At 40.8% G+C, this 26,318-nt stretch overlaps 2 protein-coding genes across 5 annotated transcripts in view; one reads left to right on the top strand and one right to left on the bottom strand.

Annotated features, from left to right (window-relative positions):
* Window positions 1-687: 687 nt before the first annotated feature.
* Window positions 688-24,358, bottom strand: SLC25A27 (solute carrier family 25 member 27). 4 transcript variants are annotated; one of them, XM_055571272.1, is made up of 9 exons: window positions 24,024-24,358; window positions 21,314-21,505; window positions 19,445-19,529; window positions 18,702-18,824; window positions 16,010-16,122; window positions 12,337-12,421; window positions 8,645-8,737; window positions 7,902-8,004; window positions 688-1,495 (listed from the first exon to the last, which is right to left on the bottom strand). In XM_055571272.1, exons 1-9 carry the CDS (start codon window positions 24,127-24,129, stop codon window positions 1,463-1,465), a joined length of 933 nt encoding a protein of 310 aa, XP_055427247.1. In that variant the 5' UTR covers window positions 24,130-24,358; the 3' UTR covers window positions 688-1,462. The 4 variants fall into 4 exon arrangements, with proteins under 4 accessions (XP_055427247.1, XP_055427245.1, XP_055427246.1 ...); XM_055571270.1 differs by having other exon boundaries at window positions 688-2,413; XM_055571271.1 differs by having other exon boundaries at window positions 688-2,515.
* A 139-nt stretch (window positions 24,359-24,497) lies between these two features.
* LOC129645831 (24-hydroxycholesterol 7-alpha-hydroxylase) overlaps window positions 24,498-26,318 on the top strand; it is an 83,658-nt gene continuing 81,837 nt past the window's right edge. The window contains exon 1 of the mRNA XM_055571273.1: window positions 24,498-24,918. Coding sequence (XP_055427248.1) covers window positions 24,742-24,918 — 177 coding nt within the window. The 5' untranslated portion in view covers window positions 24,498-24,741. The remainder of the gene's footprint in view (window positions 24,919-26,318) is intronic.

Here is a 26,318-nt window from a genome sequence, read left to right on the forward strand (position 1 = left end):
AGATATATGCTAATTCACTTATAAAGAACAAAGAACTGTATATAATTAAAAATAAGAACATGTATATTTTTTCAATGAGAAAAAAATCATTTGGGAAGGGAAAAAAGTGGAAACTAAGCAAAGGAAACTTAGAGGTTAAGTATTATTGATACTGAGCTGAAGATAAACACCAAGCACAGTTATGTTACAAGAAAGTGAGACTGAAATGTTAAGTCTTTCAGTGTGGACACAAAATTACTGAAGTTATTTCTTTTTATTTACTGTGGGTTATTCTGGAGAGGAACAAGATGATTTCAAGTTGGTAAAATAAAGCAAAGTTCCAAGACACATTAATGAAAATGGTTTCACTGGCAAAGTATGCCTGTGCTGGGATGTATGTGTTATCTACAGGATTTGGTCAGATTTGGGGGGGTCTTCATGTTTTAGCGGAAGTGTTTTGACTCCATTCTAGAATGTATGTCAAAGGCAATTGAAATTCATTTAAAATGTCTATGACAAAAAAAATGCCATAAAGAAAAACCTGTTCTTGGAAGATTCAATAATCCTGGACTGGGATGTTGCAAAAATGACATGAGACATTTACTCAGTACCTAATTAGTGTATAATAACTGTCAGTGGTAACAATAATTCAGTTCAGTCACTCAGTCGTGTCCGACTCTTTGTGACCTCATGAATTGCAGCACGCAATTAGAAGATCTGTATTTTTATCCTGATTCTGCTACTGAATAAATTACGAACATGAACAACTCTACTTCTCCAGGCCTCAGTCTCCCAACATAGAAAATGAGACAGTTAAACCAGACCATCCCAAGGAGTCATTTCAGGTTTAAAAAAAAAATCCAATTATTCCAATCCAGACATCAAGGAATAGTCTCACTATGTAAGCGATGTTTTCACCTCAAGCCCCTCAAAGAAAAAAGTTAAATAAAATTTTCCATGGTCCAGTTTGCATATAATTATTTTGATCTAATATTTACTGGGTTTACAACATTATAAAATACACACAAAAAAACAAAGTTTCCTAAAGTGGTTCCAATACAGATAATTTGAGAACTTAAGTACATATAATTATTTTAAGTATATTTAACAACTCAGTTCATACAGGTTGACAAATACAATGGAAAAGTATACTGCCTAAAGATTTTAAGAGATTAAACTCCACGTTCTGTAAATTCTATTAAAAAAATAAGCCACTACATATCACACTAAAATATATTTTAAAGTACACTTTCCCTCTTAAATGGCAGTGATTATACATTAGGGCAACCACAGAGCACTTATAAACTTTTTTCCATTCAACATCATCCATACCCATGATACATCCTGTTTGGTCAGCTCCAGTGTCTCTCTTGGGTCTGAACTTTTGTTGGAGTTTTCCTATTTTGACAGTTACAGCCTTTTCCCATAACTGTAGCTATCCATCCAGAAATGCCCAGAGTCTGAGGCTGGGGGAACAGGTGGTTCACAGGTGAATGTGAAGAAATCTCTCACCTTTCTAAGAAAAGGGATATGATTCAGTGACTGGAGACATAATTGTGTACCACAGGCAGTTTATACGATCACTTTTTAGGCAGGAAGCTTTTCAGACTGAATAAGATTCAGGCTGGAGACAGCTTTCATGTGATTTCTGAGTTCTCCCTCCCTCTCTCTCAGGCCCTTAGTGTTAGGGAAGGAGGGATTAAGAGAGGCTGTATGTCGACTGACTTCATGTTACCTTTGCTTTTAAATGCCACTGAGAGACTGATGATACCAGATGTTTCTTTATTAAAAGGACCTGTCCACCTGAACTTTAATCAGATAAGCCCCGTTTTTCATATATTGAGATTCTTGAGAGCTAGCGAGAAATTCAGGCTGGAATGGGATATATCACAAAGCAGACATTCTTCTCTGTTTTCATTCAGATGTGGTCTCTCTGGCTGTCAGGAAGTCCTTAGCCTATGTGGTAGAGACCTAACCAATGAACACAGATCACAGGGCACTGAGAGAATGAGGCTTCTTTCCTTGAGATCCAAACTTTTTTTCACTCGCCTGGCAAGAAAAGGTACATCAACCTCCTTCAACACTAGGGAAACTCAAAATGTTTATTCATTCACCTCCCTTTAGTTTATAGAATATGCACTTTAATGACAACAGAAAAGTAAATGATCAGATTTCAGTTGTAAATACTGACACAACACATTAAGTATATTCCTTGGTCCCTATGTATGGATGTATTTTTCCACATTCCTACTGTCCACTTCAGGTCTGAGATGCCATCTCCCTTCTGGCACTTTCTCCTCTAAGCAGGCTCTACAGCATAGCATCTCAAAGCTTGAATCTTCTCGCGCAAGTTAAGTGGTCAGGATTTGATCCTTCTTTAGAAAACGCTGTGCTGGGGTCTCATTGGGTGGTCTTGTGTGATCCAATCAGATTGCTTGTGAACAAAAAGAGGAGTCAAAGAGAACTTGGGTTTCCAGGTAAATAAATAAAGTGCTGCCCCCTATAAATCACAGTCTCTGTGGAGTAAGGTGTCTTCCTAAAGAGGTAGAAATAATAGGGGGTGTGTGTTGCAGATGCCCGCATTTCAATGATACTGAACACTGTATCTTTAAGGGCTTAAAATGGACTGACTCCACTCATCTCTCTGATTTTTTCATAAGTAAGCCAGAACACCAGTGACCAAGGGGTCTGAAAGATTAACCAAAGAAGTTAGTGCATATTTCAAAGCAATTATAAATCTTCTACACATATGCATACACATCTTTGAATGATGAACTCATTTTGAATCCACTTAGGCTGAAAACAAATATTTTGGCATTTCACCTATCTAGAGCACCTTATCATTTACAAAGCATTTTCAGATCTTAATTTGTCACAGATTTCTCCAAACAATTTATAATGGAAAGGAAAGGTATTGATACCCCTGTTTTACAGATGAGGGCACTAAGGCTTAGCAATCAGATGCCTGCCAGCATGGTGGAGTTGGACCTTGGGCTTCTGACTTCCATTCCAGGGTTCCTTTTACTGACCATTAGTGGATAAAAGGCTAGGACTCAGCATGAATTCTAGGCTGGGCTCTTTTCTTCTACATGTAGTTTGTGTAATGTATGGAGCATGACAAGGAAGCCCTGAAGAACTTGAAAGTAGAGATGAAAGATTATCCTTTGAGAGTTTGATCATAAAACCAACACCTGGTATATCACATAATGAATATAAAAATGCACATGAAGTGGAGAAAAGGGCTTTCACCTCAGCAAGAACTGCCTATGAAGGTGGCACTGTGCAAAAGGAATTACAAGGGGATGAGGGTTAATCAAGAACAGAAGATAAAAATGCTAAAGACACACATGGAGATCACAGAGGAAACAATGGAAGTCATCATCAGAGGAAGTATGTCTTGGATCCAGTTCTTATCTGGTTTGGTTCCTAAGTTATGGGTAATATTGATCAGAGAGAAACCCTAATCACACTAGAGTATAGAGAAATAAGCAATTAGAATGTAAAATGTATTTGCCTAGAGTGTTTATAAAGCAACATTTATGTCATACGTGTTTAGAAATGTTGAGCAAGTTATGCTAGTAGACTGAGGATTCATTAGTGGATTTAGGAGAATACATCTTTGGTCAATTAAGTGTATGAAGACATAGACAAAGAAGCCGTGACAACAACACAGCCCTGTGACAATGAAAGTGAAGTGAGCCAAGGATGTGACTGCAATTGGATCTAGAAGCAGAGGTCTCAGTTAAGAATGGACTAGGCAGTCCTTCCTGATGGCTCTGGTTATCAGACTTCTTCCTCATAGCAACCAAAGTATATGCGAAGGAAATAAATATTAACCAGGGATTAAGCAAAGCGAGGGCATGCTATCTCTAACTAGTGTAAGGAACTGGGATTAAGTTTAGGTGGGTTTTGAAGAGGAGTTAAACAGGGAGAGGCAAATAGCATGTGCAGGATATAAACTGGATATACTGAGCCTCTGCAGAAGGGCATATGGCCAGTACCTTCTTTTACTTGTTTTTTCCTCACTGGCATAGTTGTACCACTGAAAACAATCCAAGTGTATATGATGCCATGTTATCATAATTCTGGAAAAAACTTTTTTTCCTCCATGCTTTTACTGTGGGGCTGAACACACAGGGACTCTTGGGTTGACCTTTTGCAATATTAAGTTTACAGATAAGCTCTTCCTGGTATTATGATTCTGTGTTCAGCAGGCAACCTTCTGATTATGACTTGGCTCCCCTATAGTTTGAATTTAACTATCCAGAGGACTTCAGCATTGAGATCACTGGCCAGATGTATTTCTCAGTGTGGATGAGCCAATGTCCTCTGGTCATCGGTTTCAGTGAGTTTGGCTGAAGGGCAGTTGTATGTGCAAAGGCCGATTTACTTGGAAGTGCTCATGAGTCAACAGGCTTCTACGCTCAGGTCCTGTGGCAAATCAACAAAGCCACGCCACCCTGGTGATCTCGGGTGGTTAGCCAGTCTGTCTCCGGTAACCTCTCTTCATCACCACGCCCTGTCTCTGTTTTAAAACTTCCATAATGAGCTGCAGGACCTTGAGATACTCAGTATACCATCCTAGTTAGGACCATGGGTTTAGTTAGAGTTGAACAAATCTGCAGTGGATTCCCAGCTTGGCCATGTACTAGCTACATGAACTTGAGTGAGTTTCTTATACTTTGAGCTGTGTTTTTCTCATCTGAAAAATGAGGATCACACTACCTGTAATGTTAGGTTCTTGTAAGACTTAAAAAATTACGTGTGTAAAGAGCTTAGCACAAAGCTTGTCATACATTAGGTATTCATTCTGAGGTCATTTATACTTCCTGAGTCTCATGTTACAAAGACAATGGGTCAGATCAAGTGGTCTCAGTGCTCCTTTATACTGGGCTGCTCTGCATCACCTCTTGGTTTTGTTTTTCATCCCTGGTCTCACCCATCTTCATGGTCTTCCCCACCAGAAACATCAAAGTCTCGTTTCCCTTCTCTCCCTCCTTCCCTTTCTCTGTCTGATCAGTTACTCCGTCCTGTGGAGTCGAACACAAATGTTCTTGAAATCCACCTTCTCTCCATTTCTACCATCATCTCCTGGCTAGACCACCGCCCAAACTTCCCTTCTTGCATGCTAACTTTCACAATAGCTTCGACATTGCTGCCACAGTAGACTTGTCCCCAAGCAAATATTAGCACATGGCTCCCGGGTTCAAACAGGCGCTTGCTACTGCAGTTTCACCTCAACTACTGAATTGGCTCCCCAAGGTCCTTCTCAGCCTGGTGCCTAAATGCTCTTCTTTGTACTCTTCCCATCGCCTGCCCTCTGAGGACCTCCAGTCTAGCCACACAGACTTTTCTACAGTTCACCAGACATTTTGGGGTCGCCCGCGACTTGCTTTATGTTGCTTCCTCATGCTTTTCTTGACAAACACCTACTGATCCTTCAAAGCTCGGATCAGGGATCACCTCTGGGAGGCCTTTTGGGACTTCTCAAAGAGTTCAAGCCATTTTTCTCCACTATACGTGTTTTCATGTTTTGTTCACAGCACTGGCAACCTCTTTAGTAATCTGTGTACTCTGAAGCCAGACTGCCTGGGTTTGAGGCCCTGATGCCAGTAGTTAATAACCACCTAGCCTGGCCAAGTTATTTAGACACTTCACTTTAGTTTTCTCCTCTATAAATGAAATATATGATAGTAACCTTCTAAATAGATTGTTGGGAGAACTCAACGAGTTAAGCCATGAATATGATTAGCACAGCACTGGTCATATAGCAAGTGACTTCATAATCTTAGCTTTATAATCTCTGTAATTTTAACTACTTATGTGTCTATCTTCTCCCATCACATTGTACGCTCCTTGAGAGAAAAAAATACACATCTTATTCCTTCGTGTTACCAGCACTTATAATAGGACCTGGTTTATGCAGGCCAGATCAAAATCTTCCTTTCCATTAAATATCCATAGATTTGAGATAACTTCAAAGTATAATCAAGACAGTGAAAATAATCTTTTACAGCTTAGGTGTGCTTTTGTATCAGATATTGCCAAGGGCTTTGGCTGTTAGTTTCATGTTAATAGATAGATACCTACTACCCTTGGTGATGTCATTTATCCCCAGCGCGTCAGTTATTATCTCTGTGTAGATGGTGCTCAGGTCTAATGTGCCATCCTCATAATTCTAAGATCCAGGCCAATATATGAAGCTGGTCATCTAGATATCTCTTCTTAGATGTCCTATGAGTATCCAAAACTGAACATATCCAAACTAAACTTGAGATTCCACCATGAAATTTTCTTCCCTGAAAATGATCCCATTTTAGAAAACTACATCATTGGTTGCTCAGGGCAGGAATCTGGGAATGAAGCTCGATTTTTTTTTGCTTTCTCCAACCATTTCCCCATCTCTATCCGGTTGTGTTCTTTTCTATCTCCTTTCTATCCCCACCCCCTTTTTTTTTTTTTTTTTAATCTATCTTCTTCTGTCCCCACTGTCATATTCTAGTCTGAGTTATCATTATCTGTCATCTGTCACAACTCCTGGTCTTTCCTCAACCCACACAGCAGCTAGAATGATCTTCCTAAAACCACACGTCATCAGGCCAATGCCCCTCGCTCTCATGGACCCTGTGGCCGTTCCCAGTCCCATCCCTGCCTCTCTCTGGCCTCACCCTGGGCTTCTCTCCTCCACATCTCCATGCCTTGGCCAGCTGGCTTTCCTTCAGTTCTCTGAATGCATCATGTCCTTTGTCCACTCCAGCTAGTTCCTACACCCAGAGTGTTCTTTTCTTCCCTTTTAACCTAGTTAAGTCCCAGTCACTCTTCAAATCTCAGTGAGAAATCCATTCTCCAATGAGGTTTACTTAACCTCCTAGCGTAGGCGGTCCTTACTTGCTGTCTATTCTGAAAGCACCATGACCCTGCACCCTGCCCCCTCCCAACTCTTCACTCAGGGTTTGTCTCGACCTAGACTGGAAGCTCTAGCACTGGAGCAGGAACTGAGGCTCTTAGGTTCCTCCTAAAGTCAGGCACTGAGACAGGGTTTTGTATGGAACAGGTGCTCAATTCATATGATTATACTATATTGTGTAAAGCATTAATTGAATTTCTAAACCTGTAACTCCTATTGCTTCAAATATGTTCTAACTCACAAAATACTCGAGTACCTTGTTTTTATTGTATTTGTTATGTTATTTAGATAAGTCTAACTCTACATGTTAATTCACTTTAGTAAAAAACAGTATCCAAACCAAATGAAAATGATATGATGTCTTCTTCCTAAGCAGAGCTTTGTGGTGATAGATATTAATGGGTGGTAGTGGTGGTTAAGTCACTTTGTCATGTCTGGCTTGCTACCCCATGGACTGAAGCCTGCCAGGCTCCTCTGTCCCTGGGATTCTCCAGGCAAGAATACTAGAGTAGGTCGCCATTTCCTTCTCCAGGGGATCTTCCTGACCCAGGGATTGAACCCGTGTCTCCTATATTGCAGGTGGTCTCCTGCATTGCAGGCGAATTCTTTACTGCTGGGCCACAATGGATAATCCAATATTTATGATCAAAGTAACTAATTTTGTTTGAAATAGTGACATTTTCATAACAATGGTCTCTAGTATGAAATCTGTATACCTGTCTCAAACTGCAATATTTTGGCTAAATAGCAAAAGTCTTTACATTCAGAACAATCTATCCACTGGCTTTATAACATCAGACTATCAACCTATTCATTTCTGATGTAACTGAATTATTTTACCTTAATCTACCAAAGGGGTTGGACGTAAAAGAAAACAAAAAGAGAAAAGAAAGAATCATGATTTGGGGGCAGAACCATGCCAGAAGCCAGAAGTGAAAAGGGAAAATATTGATAGACGAAAAGTAATTTAAGTACAATAAAAACAAAAACAAAGGCAAGAAAAACCTAACTTTACCATTCGAAGCCAAGATGGTAAAAACCCTTTATAGAGACTCAGGAATCCTTCTCCTTGAACAGCTTGAATCAAGCAGTCAGTAGATGATTTATACAGAAGGCCCCTAAAAAGGAAAGAAGACAATTTTGTTAAATTTCTTACATGTAAATAGATGTACAAATAAAATTTAAAAAAATAGTCTAGGAAAACTTATTTAACTATCTTCTGCTAGTTTAGAACAAATAATATTTGTGCTTCTGTATACATAGGACACCTCTTTTGAGTTTAAAGATATTTTTCAAGGCTGACTCTTGGGATTCACCCCACCCTTGGTCTGATAACTTAGAATTCACTCCATCTAGTCTCTTCACAGAAAACATACTGTTTTATAGCCAATCAAATTTGGGTAATTTGTGTAACTTGGGTAATTTGTGTAACTTGTGTTACTCACAAGTCATGAGCTTCTGAAAAAATGCCCTGCAAATTCTTAACAAAGTATATTTTCAAAAACTCTATGAAAACAACAAAGTCACAATAAACACCTTGTGTCTAAACAATATGACGGTTAAATTAGCTGATTTCCCCAAATGCACAGTACTTTTCCATCAGACACAAAGCGGGTAATTGCATAAAAACAATTTCCTGGTTGAACACACGTAAACACAAAAATACATTTCCAGCAAGAATAAATAGGAGGAAGAGTCTTTAAAGAACATTGTTATTATAGACATTCAGATACACAGAGACTAAGACTTTCTATCTACCTTCCTTGTTTATCTCGTGGTTGATTCATTATTCGGCTTTTGATGACATCAGCAGGTGTTCCCAGAATAGAAGCTACCAGTCCAGAACATAAGCTGTAGATACAAATAAATGAAATTGAAAGGTAATATGTAGCAGCTTCCAAATTTTAAGGAAGGGGGATTTGATATTTGGAAAGAATGAAATACTAAATCTAGTCCAATAATATTCTTCATACTAATGCTCTTTTAGCATAAAATCAATGATAAATTCATTCATTCAAGAGCTAAAAAAAAATTAAAACAATATCTGGTCAACAGATATACACTGAACATCTGCTGGAGGCAGGCACTCTTCTAGGCAGTGAACAAGACAAATAAGATCCTGTCCTCAAGGTACTTAACTGGGGATAGGCAGAGGAGAAATGAATAATTTCAGGTAAGCTTAGTGCTGTGGAAAAAAAAATTAAATGAGATCACGTGATAGGGATTAATCAGGTGAGAGGCAGTCATGAAAAGGCTCTTGGGTGAGAGCAGATCTTGACATACATGGTTCCTTCTCACCAGCCAGATCAGAGACTAAATAGATGCAGGCAGAGAAGGCTGAGATTTTATTCTCAATGCAAAGGGAAAGGATCTTAAAGTGGGGGGGCAGAAATCACATAATCACTCCTTTTTGAAAAAGGCTTCTGGTCAGTTATTCAAGACAGACAAAATGGATGTAGCCAACCCACTGCAGACTAAATCAAGATTCTTTTAAATGAGTGACTCAACAGTTCAGAGGCCACCAGCAGTTCATTATGTATGTGGGCATGAGAGAGGCAATACAGGAATATGATCGACATCCCATAATCTGAGAAGCCATTAACTGCTGTAAACTTTTCCAGGAGAAACACAGATGACGAGAAGATGGGTGGTCATCCTGAATCAAGCGAAATGAAGGCCTGAGACCCAGGAGTTGGCAGCTGAGTCTAGAGACGGGAATCAGCGGGGTGGGAAGAGTATCGTATCTTGGGCTAATAGAAAGCTAGAAAGGAAAACTGTGGACAACTTTTATCTCTTCCCGGAACATCAAGTGTCTCCCAGAGATAAGGACCGCTGACTTCCGGGCCAAGCAAGGCCTTTGAAGTGTCTGAAGGCTGTGTGGTGGGGAGGTTGAAACTGCACTAGGAATCTTCACACTCTCTTACTTTGAACTGCTGGGGCAGCAAGCACCCAAGTTCTTTTATGACTCTTTCAGATCAGGATTGATCATTCAAAGGAGAAACACACTTCAGGAATACCTGAATTCAAGAGAAAGAACCCATATAACCTATTACATTTTCCAGCAAGTGACCCGACTGTGTATATAACTTTTCTTGGGTCTCTGTTCACACGACAGGCCTATATGCAAAGATCTTACTGCTTCACCATATATATCCAGGAGGGATATATTTAACATTCTTTCTTTTAACATTTTTAACATTCTTTTAAAATTTAACATTCTTTTAACATTTTTTCCTATTTGTTCAGATCCTCTGAAAGTCAAGATTTAATATCAGAATTCCCCAGGCCAGAATACTGGAGTGGGTAGCCTTTCCCTTCTCCAGGAGATCTTCCCAACCCAGGGACTGAACCGAGGTCTCCCACATTGCAGGCAGATTCTTTACCAGCTAAGCCAAAGGGAAGCCCAAGAATACTGGAGTGGGTAGCCTACCCCTTCTCCAGTGGATCTTCCCAACCCAGGAATCAAACCGGGGTCTCCTGCATTGCAGGCAGATTCTTTACCAACTGAGCTACGAGGGAAGCCCTCATTTTAATATACCTTCATTATTTTTACATAGAAACAGGCAACCAACTACAAAATTCACCTACGTTCCAAAACTGAAGTCTACTAGAAACAGCATGCAAGGCCAGTCAAGAGGTGAGAAAAACAAAGAAGACAGAAAAAAATACACAATTTCCCCTTTTTGGCTCAAAAGACTGGAAAGAAACACTACGTGTTCACTTGTCCACTTGCTTCAGAGAGGCTGGGTGCCGGCTCAGCTATACATATGTTTCAAGAGTGGACACTACTTCTACCAGAGTGTTAATATTATTAATAAATTCTACTTTTAAAAGGTAGGCAGCCCTCATTCATTAGTAGTCATTAATTAATGTACTTATTAAAGGATTTTTTTACCTGTATAATAACCACATCAAGGATCCCCTTTGGCAACCGTGGGCCTGTTCGGCACACAGACACCTTGGGAGGCGGCTGCCAGTGGCCTGCCTCATCCTCCTCTTATCAAACTGTTTGCAGGAGGTAGTGTGATCTGGCTAGGCTTCTTTAAATACTAAGAGAGCAAATACTGCATTACGGAGGCCTCAGGTAAGGTGGTTATCTAGAGTCAAAGTGAGAAGACAGAGCCGTAAAAGTTACATCAATTTTGCCTAGATACTTGACAGGAACATGGCTACTTTTTGCTATTGACCTTTGTCGCTCCTTGCCAGTAATACCCGCCAAGTGAAGCCCAGCATGTGTCTTAAGTGATGATAGACAGAGAATGATTGGGTACGTCTTCTGTTCTCTCCAGGAGACCGGATGGCTCTGTGCAAGGCTAGTCTATTAGTCCATAAGCATGGTTTCGGGATGAACAATCCTCTTCTGCATCAACTAAATAACCACGCTCATGTTATGATCCTCATACAGTGTAGGCTAATCTTTTGCCCAGTTTCACCTCTCAACAGCCTCAGGATTTAAAAAGAGGGAAAAGGGGGACTCTTCTGGTTTTCCTGTTCTGTGTAATTTCCTTTCTACTTCCTCCTACATTAACAGACCTCGCCACGTGCCTCCCCATCTCACTAGAACCCTAGCCGCACGTCTTCTACTGCTCCTTCCCTGCCCTAGAACTTCAGCGCACCCACACCATTGCTTTTAGTAGATGTGCTGCTCAAGTGAGCACAGACCCCATTGTTTTTAATTTTGGTAAAATACACATAACATACAGTTTACCCTTAACCATTCTGAAGCACCCAGTTCAGTGCCTGCACTATTTTTACTCCTCTTCTTCGTATCAAACTCCCTTCCTGCGAATGTTGATGGCTCCTATAAATCTCTCGATTGCTCAGCTGCAACCCTCTTTAAACCTCAGTGAGCACTCATTCTACCCTGTGATGCAGCGTCCAGAACTTCTAGATCACACAGCACTGTTTGCCTACCCAGCTGTGAGTTCATGGACAGCAGCTTTTGAGCTGCCTCATGGACCACACATACGCCCCCTGATCCCATTTAAAAACCTGATCCAGTGGGTAACTAGTCCCTTTCTTTTAGCACTTACTGTGCAGTGTTTTTATACTTGTTCTGTTTTTCCCCTTGGTAAACTCCCTGGGAAGCAGTGTGGTTTACCTTTTGTATCTACTGCAGGGCCTTGCACAGTGTCTTTAACCCAAACGATGCTCAAATGTACCCACTGAATTGAGTTGGATAATCAACTGTCAGAATCTGACCCTGGGATAGCCCTACAAAAGGGCAAATATTGGGGGAAATTTAACCTGAAATATCCTGCCCCTCTCTTCCACATTTTAACTGTAACACACTTTAAGAAATTGCTCTTTATAAAGGTACTATTGCCTTTCTTTAAGGGTGTTATCACTAGGTTCCCAATCAGAAGAGATGAAAGTTAGAATTTATGCCAAATATGGAAGAAAGAGTGAGATAGGAAAAAATAGAAAGAGACAAGTTAAAACAGTCTTACCTTGATAAGCCATGAGTCACGATATTGTCCTCAAGTGGCGTATTCAATACCAAGTAGTGTTTTACTGTGTCATAAGTGGTTAAATCTGGCAATACACAGAGAAAGTTTAAATGTCATTCACTCAACAATGAACGTCTCTGTGTCAAGAATGTGCTAAACGTGGGACAAGAATGTATACAAAGATGAAAGATGCCATTCTTGTTCTCAAGCAGAGAAAAGCAGAGCGACAGAGGGAGGGGGAGGAAAAAAGGAAGAGAGACAGACGCTCAATTATATCATCTGAACATCTGAATCCAGCTTTGCTCAGAGTCAGCTCAACCCCTGCACTTCTCAGCGCTGGAGCTCACAAATTCCTTTTTTAGCCTAAGCTAGGCTGAATTGAGATTCTATCACTTTAAACAAAAGATCCTGGCCATTATTCTACATGAAGCTTTTTACACTTTTTTCTAATGGCAATGAAGATCTGTTGAAAGGTTTTAAACAGGGGAGGACTAGATCACAGCCATGGAATTTTATAAAGATTACCTACACCAAAGAATAGGGAAGTGAACTGTAAAGAGCTAAGAATGGGTAGATACATTTGATCATTCACCGGACATCTGAGAGCGTACCATGTGGTGGGCATTATTCTACATACTGGGGAAAGAGCTGTGGACAATCGCCATTCTTTGTTGAAGGAGGAGACAATAAACAAGTAAGTAAGTAAGCCACGTGGCATTTCGGATGGCAGTAACTGCTCTGAAGACAAATCAGACAGGAAAAGGGGACAGCGAGGGTGCGAGGGTGGGGAAGGATGGTGCGTGTGAATTTTAAATAGAACAGCTGGAGATGACCTCAAAATAATATTTGAGTGGAGACCTGCAGGAAGCTTGAGGAAGTAAACTTTGGAAATGTGTATGAGAAAGTGTCCTAGGCAGAACCACAGTAGGTCAAAAAGGCAAAAGTCAGCTTCGTATGTTAGAGGAACGGCAAGAACACTGGTTTAACAGGAGCAGAGAAGGCAAGAGATGGAGAAGGGGACTGGGGCAGAGGAGTGGCTGACCTGGGCTAGTATTTACAAGATCACTGTGATAGTCTACTCAGACTATGGGAGACAAGGCACATTAGACACGATACTACTGCGGTTCTTCTAGTAAGAAAGAGTGGTGGCTTGGATACTGGGGTGTGGAGCACTGGTCAGATTCTGAGTGTTTTGAAGACAGAATCAATAGATCAGCCAGCAGACTAAATATGGAGGGAAAGAAAGGAAGCAAAGATGACTACAAGGTTTTGAGCTTGAACAACTGGAAGGACAGAGCTGCCATTTATAGCGATGTGAAAATGAGAATGGACTGATTTAAATGTTTTAAAATAAGATGACAGGCACGGGTGATCCTGATGAGAACAATTTCAGATGCATAGTGGGGCAGAATGGCTGTGCGATGCATGTGTGTATGTGTGTGGGGGAACCAGTTAGGAGATATTTGTAGTGGTCCAGGAGGAGGAGATTAATAGTACTTTGGACCAGGGCGTAGCTCTAGGGATGAAGAGAAATGGATGAACTTGAGATCTCTCTGGGAGACAGAACTGGCTATATTTGGTGACTGGTTGGCTGTAAGGACTAAGTGAAAGCAAAGAGATCAAAATCATGCCTAGGTTTCTGGGTCGTTCAACTAAAAAGCCATCATAAAAATATGATGATATCATATTTTGAGATTGGGAAGAACAGAGAAGGAAGTGATTCAGTAAATGATTTGGTTTGGACACATTGAAAGTAATATATATTTGAGATACCAAATGAAGATGCTAAGTAGATGCTAGAACTTGGAAGAAAACTCTGGGCTGCAAAGATATTGAAGCAATCAATTGAGAAATGATAATCTGAAAGGTTTTCTGAAAACCAGAATATCTACTAATATGATACAGGAGACATCAATGGACTGAAATAGCAAAATATAAAATAGACTTATTTCCTTTAGTGTTTAAGTGGTATGTTACTATAGCTCTCAAAACTGCTATTTATCAGTTTCTTAGAATCATATAATCTTGGTCTTAGAAAGGAGTCTTTCATCCACTGATTCATTCATTAAACATTTGTTGATTATGTAAGAGGGACTGGGAAAGGTAAGAGGGACTGGGAAAATAAAGATGAATTAAATACAGTCCATGCCTTCAGGGGGCTCAGAATCCAGGGGGAGGAGATAGACACATAGAAGAAAGCAATGAAATGAGGTAAAAACAGCAAGAGAGCTAAGCACAGAGAACTACGGGAGCATATAAAGGGCATCCAACACACCATGACCCGGGAGGGCTGGCTGTGGGAGGTGCAAGAAAAGCACATGATGGAGAAGCCACCTTAGCCACGTATTAAAAAATCTGCAGAAGGAACTAAAGAGAAGAGGGAAGAGGACAGACAGCACAGACGCTGAGGCAGTTTGGTGTGTGTAGGCAGTGGAACCTTTCCACTTATGACTCTGCTTCACTATGTGCTCCAGAATCAATGAAGTGCTCAAACCCAGAAGGCACAGGTTGATTTATGCAAGCCTTCTGTGATATGAAATTTCCACTTTATTCTGTGAGTGATGAGAAGCCAGTTAGGGGTTGTAGGGATACCAGTAACGTGTTGAGATCTGTATTTTCGATAAAGCTCTCTGGATATTGGGTCCAAACTTGAGGGCAGTGGAAGAGGTGAGGTAGATGCTGTGGCAGGGGTCTAGTTGTGTTTTGATGGTTACTTCTGTAAAAATGGTCATTGTAAGGATACAAAGGTAGTTACTGGATGGGGGAACCTTTTTCTTTTCAATGAAATATAGTTGACATACAATATTATGTAGGTGTACTACACAGTGATTTGACAGGTGCATACATTATACAAAGGTCACCATGACAACAAGCCTAGTAATCACTGGTCCTCGTAGAAAGGTACTGCGATATACTGGAATAATTCCTTATGCTGTACCTTACATCCCCGTGGCTCATTTTTATAACTGGAAGTTTGCACCTCTTAATCCCTTGCAATTACTTTGGTTCCCTACTCCTCTCCCCTTAAGCAACCACTCATTTGTTCTCTGTATCCATGAGTCTGTTTTCATTTTGTTTTGTTTTTTAGGTCCCACCTTAAGTGAGATCATCTGGTACTTGTCTTTCTCTGACTGACTTATTTCACTTAGCATAAGGCTGGAGGGGGGAACATTTAAGAAATATTTAGAAGACAGAAGAAATCAGTGACTGACTATGGGAAGTGAGAGATGGGAATGAGTGAAGGAAACATTCAGGTTTCCAGCCTGAGGTGTCCAGCTGTACAAGATGGATTATACAGCAAGAGGAGCAGGATTACTGGGGGGAAAGATCTGTAGTCTAGATATAATGACCATCACATGTGGTACATATACCAGTTTGAATCTTAGAGGAAGGTATGGGGTGGGGAGGAACCCTTAGTCATGGTTTGGTATTATCTCCTTACTGCCACAAGTTGCTAGTTTTAGGAAATCCTTTTCATACATCATTGTAGAATAAAGTGAAACCACTCTAGGGAAAATATTCAATTACAACATTACAACATAAAATAAGACTGTTGCCAGTACATATTATAAAAATAATAAGATAAAAATTCTCATTTTCCCCATTGTAGTGCTTATAGTTAAAATGATTTAGGTGATCAGGACTTCTCAGAATTCAATAAAGTTTCCATTACCTCCCATATTCACCAGCGCTGCTCTTTGTATATTGGGTACCCAGCCTGCCCAAAGCCCACGTATTCCTCCTTCGGCTAAGATTTTTGCAAATGCATGATGCACACCACGAAATCTAAAGGGAAATAATAATAAATGTGAAAACTCTATGCATTCCTGTGTATCAGATGCAACTGCATAAGCTTCATCTATAACTGTTATGAGTTGGAGAACAATAATATCTTAACTATCTAGAATTGTTAAAAATTAAAGCAACCTATGCAGGTCTAATTCCCAAATAAACTTAATAGTTTTTTAGAAAAAAGGCCAATTTTTTATTTAAACATTTTTTATGGAAATCCTTATAAACTGTAACATACATCCTCTTCTCAGATTAAATAGATCAAAACTCTTTTCTTGACATTTTACATCGTCTGTGCACATATTAATTATAGGAGGGAACAGTGTCTATCAGACCTTTAAGTTCATTTTCCTCATATTATGGGAGACCTTCAAATTTTGTAATTTTATCAAATGACAACATTACAAGATTAATTCTCATGTCACTTCACGAAAGAAATAATATTTTAGACCAAAAGTTAGGACGAAGAATTTCAGAAGAGTTCTTAAAACTGAATACTTTTGGCTTTATGAAAATTTATCTTTTCCTTATTTTGCACATTTTTCTATACACAGATGAAAATGGTGCTGGTGAACCAAAGCTGGAGACCTCTGATATAAAATAAAAACCTGGGTTGTATATAGCCAGAAATACCTGGTGTCGAATACCACCTTACCACTTACTAGTTGGGTGGCTTTACTCAGGCATTAAACTCTCTGAGTCTCACCAAAAAGATAATATGTTCTTTTACTGGGCATTCAGAATTGCTATTCTGCTACATAAGAAGTATGCTCAGGAATAATGGTCACCATAGCTAGAATTTATTTATTAATAGAATTTACTTATTAATGCACTTACTAAGCACCAGGCTTGTTATATATATATATATATATGTATGTGTGTGTGTATATATATATATATGATACATTTTATTCCTAAAAACTCTATGGAGTATGTTATTATTATTCCAATTCTCATCCGAACGAAGAAACTGAGGCTTAGAGAAGTTAAGAACTTGGCTAGGGTTATACAGCTAAAATGTGGTAAAGGCTGGATTTGAATCCCAGGTTGCTTGATCCCAAGGTTCATGTTCTTTACAGCAATTTTTAAAAAACTATTATATCAAAACCAAAATGTCTAACATGAGAGACAAAGAGAAGGAAAAATATTGAGGTAATCAGTGAAAACTCAGACATTTCTGGACCTCAACAGTTCCTTTTCTCCATGTAGCCAACCAAGGCAATATAACTTTGCCCTGCTCCATAGTAATCAGAAGTAGTTCCAAGATGACAAAATGGGTCCTGTGATGTTGTAAACTATATGGTTAAGTCAGAGTGGTACCCTTTTCTCCTCCCTGGTCCACGTTACTTAGGTCCCTGTTGGGAAGGGGGCCTGGACTGCCACAGCCCACCCTCACTTTGCACTGTGTCAGCTGGAGGGGCTGGAGAAGGCAACGGCACCCCACTCCAGTACTCTTGCCTGGAAAATCCCATGGACGGAGGAGCCTGGTGGGCTACAGTTCATGCGGTCGCGAAGAGTCAGATACGACTGAGCGACTTCACTTTCACTTTTCACTTTCATGCATTGGAGAAGGAAATGGCAACCCACTCCAGTGTTCTTGCCTGGAGAATCCCAAGGACGGGGGAGCCTGGTGACCTGCTGTCTATGGGGTCGCACAGGGTCGGACACGACTGAAGCGACTTAGCAGCAGCAGTTGGAGGGGCAGCAGGGCAGAGGGCAGTGGTCGTGGCAAACCACCAAAGGAGACCCCAAACCCTCCTCCACCTCTGGCTCAGCCACACAGCCATAGTGTTCAGAGAAGCAGACCCCTGCATGCTCAGCTCAGGACAGCCTACATTTTCTCTGTTTCCTGGCAGAGGGTTATCTGTCTGTCTGCAAGATCTGCCTCTTTTCCAGAAGAAACTGCCTAAGTGGTATTTGAATAAACTTGAATGCGTTTCTTTTTGAAAAAAGGCAGATTTTGACAACACAGCGTAGTGCAACAGGAGGACTTTATATCACAACAGTATAGTAATATTGAAGTTAAAAAAACCCAAAAAACTTCCTTAAACTTGGGAAAAGAGGCAGAGAGAAATCAGACAGGGAAGTAGAACAATTCATAAGGTTTACCTTCCTATTTCCCTTCCTGCATGGAGAAAGGGAAAGAAAACAGGCTTTCTGGCACCTGATGAGCCAGACCTTCTGTCATGGAAACCATCTTAGATAGTGTCTCTTAAAGATGAAGAAACAGAGACTAGAAACGTTAAGGGACTTCCACAAGGCCAAGCCACGATGGCAGAACTGGAATTCACACCAGGGCAACTGTTAATGATCAGATTCTTTCTAGCAAGCACCAGTAGGGGACAAGTCTAGCTGCCTTGGCTGGAAAAGAAGCAGAGTGATGCACGCATGCAGTTTGTCTGGTAAAGAACAGGTACACCATAGCAGGTAAAGAGAAGGCCCCACTCCAGTCTCCTCTTAGGGAGTATCACTTCCAAACTAGGAGTCACAGTGAATGCCTTTACTGAATGTTGGGGCCCAAAAATGCAGAGGTCAAAGGGGAAAGGAAAGGTACCTGTTGGCAGAGGACCTACCGCAGTGGTTTTCCTTCAAGTTTCCTTTTTCCTTCCATTTGCATTTGAACCTTCACTAGGTCAGTGGGGTTGGCTAAAAATTGGCCAACAACACCAGCCATCATCCCTCCAATCACTGATTTCCTAATTATAAAAGGAAATACATTTTTCTAAAGGTTATTATCAATTTCACACTTTTTGTAGGAAACAATACCATGCTGGTACAGCCCCTGCATAAGAGATTTAAGACAAAGTGAAGCAAAAAAATAAACCCACACAAATCACAGAGGAGAGTAGATGGTTTGTTTACTGATGGGAGGGCTCAGGGACCAGGAGTCAAAATTCAAATCCGAAGTTTCAGGCCCCTTTAATGGCCTGAAATTCAAAGGAAGGACAGTTGCCTCAAAGATATAATTTAACTGCAGTTTAATTCTGACCACAGGGGAATAAAAACAGCACTGATATAGTCAGTCTAACAAAGGCTGGTAAGCCAAGTTTTATAGGTTACTGTTTTAGTAGTTTTATGAAATGAAAGGGTTTTCAAAACGTTCTTCTCTTTGAAGAGACTCTGTCCCTGGACTCTTTCTCCTTTCTTTTTATAAAAATGGAAATATAGTGGATGTATGATATTAAAGAAATTATAGGTGTACAATATAGTGATTCACAGTTTGTAAAGATTAGGCTCTATTTATAGTTATTATAAGATACTGGCTATATTCCCTGTGTTGTACAATACAGTGTATTATTTTCAAAGCAAAACTTACCAAAGGGGATAATGCTTATCTTCACTTTTGCCAAACACAACTTCACGGAGATGTTCATAAGTGACCATTCGACCTCCAGAATACACTGTACAAAACAGAGCATGGGAAGGATGAATTCAGCCCTACGTTTAATAAAGTAAGAGGATGCTTTCACATGGCCTAGCTGATCTCCTTAGCTGTGTCCTTTCTCTCATATAACCTAGGCTTCTGACACCTGGCCTTGGTGGTTCTCCAAATGTGCATGCCTTGTAAAGCCTCAGGCCTTCTATGTTGCCTGATCTTTTCTTGAATGGATTATCCCTTCTCGTCATTGCTAACTCCTCCTACTCTTTCAAGACTCCACTCGAAGAACATGTTTTCCAGAAAGTGCCCTCTGACCTGGCCTCCAGTGTTCTAGGCTGTCATTATACCTGTCATGCTTCTATGATCCCCCAGAACTCCCCAGGTGTGTGTCTAATACTGCATTTATCATCTTGATTAGAAACTAACTTGGTGTACTTGTTCATCTTTCCAGCAGACCATGAGCCTTTCAAGGCAGGTTGTGTGTGTTTTCATTACACTATACACCCTGGTACAGAGCTTGGGACACAGCAGGCATTTTCATTCAATAAACACACGCAACTTCACTGGATAATTTACTATGTTAAGGTAATCAATCTCAAACATATGAAATGAATCTTATCTATAAAATCACATATGGTGGTCAACAAAATACAAATGAAAAGAAGTCAAACTCAAAATGATAATGGGAGGCAAGAAAAAGCTATTAAAGAAAAGAATAAGAAATAAAAATCATGAAAATCAATACACAGTATTCAGAAAGAGAGGTTTTCTTGATATTTCAGGAAGTTTGATACAGGATTTTAGGATATTCAAAAACATACAAAGTACCAAAACAATCATCTTTCTGGACAGTTCCTGGTGAATATACTGTAATGTGCTCATCTGGAAAACTGAAGCTTTAAAAATACAAAGCTGGTAAATATTAGTACTGGGCACTTTTCTGATGAAAGGTCCCTACATACTTGAGGAATAATTAAAAATATATAAACATATAGAGGAGGAAAATGCCATACCCATCCCTCCTCCTTTTGAAGGCAAGATATGTCCTGTCCACAAGCTAGAAACTCAATAACTTCTATCGTTGTGGGTGCCCCACTGGAAGCAGAGCAGAAAAGTTTCTCATTGGCAGTATTATAATTTCAACTGTTTTCCTTTCAGAGTGACTAAAGGCCCACATAGGTAGCCTGGGAAGTGAGGCAAAAATCACGTGTTGCTTTTACTCTATTGCCAAGGTTGGATTACATAGTCACCCATGCTGTCTTTCAGATCAACCTGGCCTTGGACACAAGGGACAGAGACTGGTAAGATCTGGCATTGCATTCAAATATATTTTCAATTTCAAAGAATATTAAAAAAATAATAATAATTTTGTGTTTAAAAGTTCCTCAAGTTGATAAAAATTGCAGTGATTCATCTTCTTCTTTCTTAAACTTAAAAAACCTTTTCATTAGGAATCCTTTCAAGCATACAGCAAAGTAGAGAAAAATAATACTCTATGTCTATCATGGAGATTTATCAATTACTAACATTTTCACCTTACTTGCTTTTTCTTTTCCTCAATTATTTCAGAGTGCATTAGAAAATTTCATGACATCGTGACAGTTTATCCCTAAATACTTTTGTATGAATTTATAAAGCCCTGAGGCTATAATTCCTTAATAAGCATTGGTGGTTAAGAGATAATATATTCATTTATCACATTAGTAGAAGGAAACTAGCTGGCTTTTCGACACAACTCAACAGGAAAGCAGAGGAGACAAACACAGAAATCATGACAAACTCACCAGCTAGAATCAAGATAAATACCTATGTGTCTGTAAATGGCGGGTGTCACTCCTTGCCAGAGCTTTAGAAAGCCTTCCTCCTGGACAATCCCTAGGGCTGTGCGTACCATGCCCCTATATGGAGCAGACTCTGTTGCACCATCTCCCAACCGAGCAAGGGCAGCTTCTCCTTGTATTTGAAGTCGAGTTTTTGTGAGGTCGAGGGGAAAGGTTGCTGATAACGACGACGACAAGAAAAAACAAAACGAGGGGGAAACTCGTAACATTCAGAAAAGTGAACCAAATTTTTTTTAGAAAATCACAGGACCCAGATTTTAGTCACCACAAGATGGGTGATTCTCAAATTTCAGAATACATCAGAATCAACTAGGGAGACTGTTAAAAATTATATTATTTCCTAGCCCCATGCCTATGGAATTTCAGTAGGCAGATAGGGTTAAGACATCAGCGGATTCTGACACACTCCCAAACTGGAGAATCACTGTCCCAGAGCACCAGAAAGAAAACAAAAAGTGACAAGCCTTGGGTTCTTTCCAGTCATAAATGTCCATCTAAAACCTACTTTTGTCCTCAATTTTTGCTTTCCAGTGGGAATAATTTCAGGTATCTATAGTCTAAGATGTGCCCTGGTCTGCAACCATGATTAAGAGCCAACGTGACTTTTAGAATACTGTACTAATATGGCAGGTTCTTAATAAATGCCAGATGAAGCTGAATTCTGTCATTTCATGGGTGATGCTCCTGTGTCGATGAATCACTGGCCTGACTGTCTGAAAAACAGAAGATGCATCATAGAGTTTATCATTTCTTTTCTACCCAAGGGTGGCAGGCTCAATATTCTTTCAAGTAAGGTACATGTTGAGTGTTTTTTTCCCAGCACTGATGAGTTTTCTGCATGACCTCCTTAACAAAATACCAACTATCCTTGAAATGTTTTTCCTAATGATTATATCTTGACTTAGAGGTAGACCTTTTGCCTTGAAACAAGTGAAGCTAACTGGCTCACATAAGGAAGATCAAGCTCATAAGTTAATATGCACAATGATTCAGACAAGTTCATAAACATTAGTGACACTGCATGTCTTTATAGTGACCACCGCCTGATACAAAACCATAGCTGTGCCTTTTCCACGAGAATAGTCAACGTGCACCACTGGTATTTGGAAGAGTTAATTATCTTGCTGATTGTTTTCCTAAAACACAAGTTGTGTACATACAGAGAATTTAAGCAGTGCTTTACTGACATATGAAGCCTGCAAAATCTTAAGATATAACCACTGCTATATTAGCATAATTATGCCCCTTCAAATAATTTTGACTTTCTTGCTGGTTACTTAAATAATGCTGCAGGTTCTGATCCTAAATTGTTTTGTACTCAAAACTATCTCATATTTTGATTCCCCCGGTTTTCACTCCCCACCCCCACACAATTCTCCACAAGTTTTTAACAGGAGGACGTTTTCTTTACAAAAGCCATTGGTCACAAGGGAAACTGGGTTAAAAAAAAAAAAAAAAAAAAACAAGAAACTGGGAATATAGCTAATCATTTAGCAATCTGCTTTAAAATTTTTTAAGTTGATGAACTGTATTTCAGTGAAAACAATGTATAATAATTCTTCAGCTTTGGGGGAACAGAAAGGAAAAAAAATAAGGAGGGTTCAAAGGGCAAGAATGGATGAGCACTAGGAGCAAAAAAAAAGAGATCATGTTTTGGCGCTGCTGGAAATAAAAAGTAAACTTGTTTTAGAACAGGGCAAACTAACACTTACAAATGATAACATATTGGAGCTACTGCTTTTTCTTTCTTTTTTTTTTTTAACGGGCAAGAAGATGAAAGCGTCATGTTAAAATGCACAGGGAAGGCTTCACAGGGGAAACACGGGCACTATACTCATAAAATTCCTGCAAGAAGCATCTCCTGTTCTTGCAAGAGCATCATAACTCCGCTCTAAGTAGCCCCTCTGACTTGCTCATGCAGATGTAATTGTTCATCCTCTCTGCCCTTATAACACCACCTCCATTACAATAAATAGCGTAATGTTAACTGTGTCTCTGCATGTCTCCCCACCAACCTGTAAGAAGGTCAGGGCTGGGTCTTTTTAACTGTATCTCCACAGTCTCCTGCACTGTGGTCATTATAAGAATGTCGTGATCAATCGGTGCCTTGCCTTGGATTTAGCGTTTATATATTAACCTCTCAGACTCTCGCAAGGTATACACAGTGTAGCTGAGTTCAGCTCAAAGAGGTCAACAGGCAGATGCTGAGTGGATGGATGCTCGGTAAGGAATGGGTTAAGAACTTAAGTCCCACAAGTTGAGTCCACAACTTGTACCCAAAACACAAAGATACAGTGAGGCTGGGTAAGAATATAAACAGAGATGTCCTCAATAAAGACGGAAAGTGGACTGTGGTTTTAAAAAGGGCATCCTCACAAAAGGGGAAATGATGCCTATAGGGGAGTAACAGCTCAGGAAGCTTCTAAAAGGATACATTCAGGCGCAACAGCACATCCGACGGAGACAAAATTGGAAGGAAGAAACCTTCGTGACCTCCACTCCCTCCTCCTCCTCCCAAGACTGGCCTTGCCCCCACCCCGCCACACCTGCCCGCAGGACAGGTGTGGACCGACAGGGTTGCATCCACTCGGAAACGAAGCCACCCGCCCGGCCCCCCACCCTCGGGCGGCCCCTGGAGGTCGAGCGGGGGAGGCCCAGGCTGGACGGCCGGGTACCTAGCTCGGCCACGGTGGCCGCGCAGCCCGACAGGAGGAACTTGCTCGCGCGGGGCCATCTCTGGGCGAGCGGCGAGAGCCTCTCCGCATCGTCTGGAGTCGACATTCAGCAGCAGCACGGGACGACGATACGCCCCTTCTGGCCCGCGTCCCGCGCCGCGGCTGGCCTGCCACCCGGCCAGGGCGGCCCCTTCTCAAGCGACACGCTGCGAGGCGGGGATCATTTCTCTAGCTTGGCTCGGCCAGGCGGGCCCAACGAACCCGCAGCCTCCCTGGCAGCCCCAGGCTGGAACAGCCCAGTGGATGGGGAGCGGAAAACAGCTCGAAGCCCCCGAGGCTTCTGGGAAATGTAGTCCGCGTGGCTCCTCCCCCTTCAGCCGAGTTCTCTGATTGGCCGCAAGCCAGCTGCCCTGAACCACTCCCCCGGTCTCCATGGTAGCAGGGCTCCCGCCTCCACCCTCTGCACTCGCCCTAGCTGGAACCAACCCCTGCATTCTGTCCGGGATAGCCAGGACTTGAAAAAGACGTGTACGTGGTAGGAAGAGATGTTGCAAAAGTTACCTAAAAATTGGGGCGGGGAAAAGAGGCTACAGTTAAGAAGTCGAACAAGCTGCAAAAGTCACAGCGGAAAAGTTGGGAGGTCGAGTGAGTGCCCTGTTCCAGGGCGAAGAAGCAAGACTTTTCCATTCTCTGACTCAGGAAGGTGCTAGACAAAAACATGGAATTCATTTCCCCAACAGTGATTATAATCTTAGGTTGTGTTGCTGTTTTATTATTTCTTCAGTGGAAGAACTTGCGTAGACCCCCGTGCATAAGGGGCTGGATTCCTTGGATTGGAGCTGGATTTGAGTTTGGAAAAACCCCTCTAGAATTTATAGAGAAAGCAAGAATCAAGGTATGTGGCCTGAGCACATAGGGTTTCCGGAAGAGATAATGTATTCTTTTTTATTTTCTTTTGTTACATGTCAAATGCAATGTTAGAACGTGGGGAACCTACCTACTGCCCACAGTTAAAACGATGTAGCCATTTATGAGTAAGTTAACTAACAACAACTGTCTTATGCAAGATTTTTCTAAAGAAATAGGTTTTTATGAGTCGTGAAATACAAGACAGCTTGTCAGTGCCTTTTTGGAAGTAGAAATTAAAAGTGCTAGTTACTTCATCATAGATGAAAAATCTAAAGTGTATATATATTAACTAAATTCAATGATTGGGAAGACAGAAGTATAATATAATTAATTTCGATTTATGAAAACACTTAATAAATTAGTATTCAAATCGATTAACACCAGGCAGTTGTAAAAATGGCTTGCAAACTTGGTCTTTACAAATACAGTGGGCACTGTATTTTCAGCTGGTGCTATTTGATTATGGTGAGGTCTATTTTCACTGCACACTAAGGATATTAGTAATCATTGTTGTACATGTTTTTGTCTTTAAAATCACTTTTAAATATATGTTTCAAAAATAGTATATAGGTTGCTGCTAACTTTTTCCTTTATTTCAAACAATGCTTCAATTAACAGTCTCCTGTGTATGTTCCTGTGTGTTTGTACTGTTTGTAGTTTTTGCACTTACTTGATTGTTTCATCTGAAAGTAAAAGTGAAGCAGCTCAGTCATGCTGGACTCTTTGTGACCCTGTGAGCTATAGCCTACCAGGCTCCTCTGTCCATGGGATTCTCCAGGCAAGATCATTGGAGTGGGATGCCATTTCCTTCTTCAGGGCATCTTCCCGACCCAGGGATTGAACCCAGATCTCCCACACATTGCAGGCAGATGCTTTAACCTCTGAGCCACCAGGGCAGCTCCTCAGAATAAATACCTAAATGTAAGACTACCTAAAAGACATTAAATTGTTTATATTATTGTGTTGCCCCTAGGGATTATGTGTTGCCCCTAGGGATTATGTGGAGAAGGCAATGGCATCCCACTCCAGTACTCTTGCCTGGAAAATCCCATGGACGGAAGGGCCTGGTGGGCTGCAGTCCATGGGGTCGCTAAGAGTCGGACACGACTGAGCGACTTCACTTTCACTTTTCACTTTCATGCATTGGAGAAGGAAATGGCAACCCACTCCAGTGTTCTTGCCTGGAGAATCCCAGGGACGGGGGAGCCTGGTGGGCTGCCATCTATGGGGTCGCACAGAGTTGGACACGACTGAAGCGACTTAGCAGCAGCAGCAGCAGGGATTATGTAAGGATTAAAGAATGATGTAAGAATCCTTTTTCTTTTCCTTTGAGTGTAGGAGAGTTCTGACGCTCATATCCTGGCCCACACTAGGTACCATAATTCT

Source organism: Bubalus kerabau, chromosome 3 (genome assembly GCF_029407905.1).
Source record: "Bubalus kerabau isolate K-KA32 ecotype Philippines breed swamp buffalo chromosome 3, PCC_UOA_SB_1v2, whole genome shotgun sequence".
NCBI lineage: Eukaryota > Metazoa > Chordata > Mammalia > Artiodactyla > Bovidae > Bubalus > Bubalus kerabau.